We start from the raw sequence: 1,792 nt of genomic DNA, 5'->3' as shown, positions 1-1,792 counted from the left end.
TTCCTGCCAAGGTCTGTATTTTAACTAATTATGCATTTTGAGTCAGCAGATTTAATACAGTTCACACTTCATTATAAAGCAAACATAGAAAACTCAGAAGTGGTCCAAAGTGGTGCAGATCTTTCTGCAGTTCCTGGGTTATTCCTGGATGGGTCATAAAGCTTTAAAATGCAGCGAAAGATAATCAGCACAAATTTTCTATAACAACATAAGTAATCCTTTGCTTGTAAGTTAGCAAAGAGGTGATGGCACATAGTGGGTGTCCATCTTCTCTCTTGAAAGTGGTCTGACAGGGCTGTTGGGAAGTACTTTAGTGCTTTTGAAGGCATAGATCGGGACTGGAAGTTGAAAAGGAGGTGGGTTTGCCAGCAGAAGTCATTCCCACACTTTGCTTTGGGATAGACATCTGATCACAAAGGACTCTTCAACTGTCAAATCCTGCCTAGGCAAATATGGTCTAGTCCTGAAACTGGCTGAGGTATGCACCCTCTGGCCTTCAAAGTGGCCATTCGCCAAGTTCAGAAACACACATCTTCCATCTGGCCAAGGATATTTTGTTGAGTTCTTCTCTTATGTCAGCTTGTGGGCACTGTTACAAGCAAAATATGAAAGATGAGCAGTGAATGCATCTTTTGCAATGAGCATAAATTGAAAATAAGGAAAACGGTGCAAATTACTTCCCCTTTATGCCTTCATTTCTTCTTTCTTCTTTGTTTTTCTTTTGGAGTTCGAAGTGTGTATACTAAGTGGAATGCTTAAAGTATTAGCTATTTTACTTTGTTTTCACTATGGGTATTGTTATGGAACAGCCTGCCCAGAGGGGTTGTGGAGTCCCCTTCTCTGAAGACAGTCAAGACCTACCTGGATTAAATCCTGAGTAATGTGCTCTAGGGGATCCTGCTTTAGTGGGGAAGTTGGACTAAATGATCTCTAGAGGTCCCTTCCAACTCTGACAATTCTGTGATTCTGTGATTGTTGAAATCCTTTAAAAAGAAAGTCTTGTATCCTGAAGACAAATAAGAAAGTAATTCTTTGTGCTAGGTAAGAAACTGTTCCAGGAAAAAGGGTGACTGGGCCATTCGCCTAGAGCAGTACTATTTTACATGAAGCCAGGGAGTGGTTAAATACCAGAAATTATGTCCTCTTAAGAGAGGGGACTGGTACAGAGAAAAATAAATGATGCTCACTTTGCTTAGTGGCAGAGTGAGGAAGGGAAATGTAACCCTGAGGAGAGCCATTCTGGAAGGAAAGCCAACATGGGATTGTGTCAGCCATTTACCAAGTGTCTTCATTGGCTTTAGCTCCACAGAGCACTAAGCATGTCTGGCATGGGGACATGGAACATGGTACCTTCACACTTCCTCCAGACCAAGTACTTTATTGTCTGCTTTTCTCTTTACAGGAGCCCAGACCTTTGTATAACAAAAGGTGCCAGTTTTATTCAAGTGGAATAGGATTCCTGTATGATGCCTACCAGACAGAGGTAAACAAGCTCACCTCATTGCATTTGTTTCTCCTGTGCTTTGAGGGGCTGGGGAGATGGGAGGCAGGTGTTTGTGAGCATGTCTGTGCATGTAGGTCATGGGTTGATAGAAACCCAACTGTTTTTTCTCTCACAAGTGACTCCCTGCTTGTCCAAGCCTCTGATGATTGCGAATCATTACAAGCAGTGTGGTTTTGAGTCATCACCAATGTTTCTCTCCAGTCCATTACTCTGGGACTGGAATGATTCCTAGTCCATCTATTCTGTATAATAGCTGTCTGGAATTTATCTGTCACATTGGCATCTTTC

General features: G+C 42.1%; 1 protein-coding gene across 1 annotated transcript in view; it reads left to right on the top strand.

Annotated features, from left to right (window-relative positions):
* Positions 1 to 1,792, top strand: part of TMEM255B (transmembrane protein 255B) — a 64,238-nt gene that overhangs the window by 46,398 nt on the left and 16,048 nt on the right. Inside the window, exon 5 of the mRNA XM_009997960.1 lies at positions 1,403 to 1,483. Coding sequence (XP_009996262.1) covers positions 1,403 to 1,483 — 81 coding nt within the window. The remainder of the gene's footprint in view (positions 1 to 1,402; positions 1,484 to 1,792) is intronic.

Source organism: Chaetura pelagica, unplaced genomic scaffold, assembly GCF_000747805.2.
Source record: "Chaetura pelagica isolate M959 unplaced genomic scaffold, ChaPel_1.0 scaffold123, whole genome shotgun sequence".
Lineage (NCBI taxonomy): Eukaryota > Metazoa > Chordata > Aves > Apodiformes > Apodidae > Chaetura > Chaetura pelagica.
This window is presented reverse-complemented; position numbering and strand designations above follow the sequence as displayed.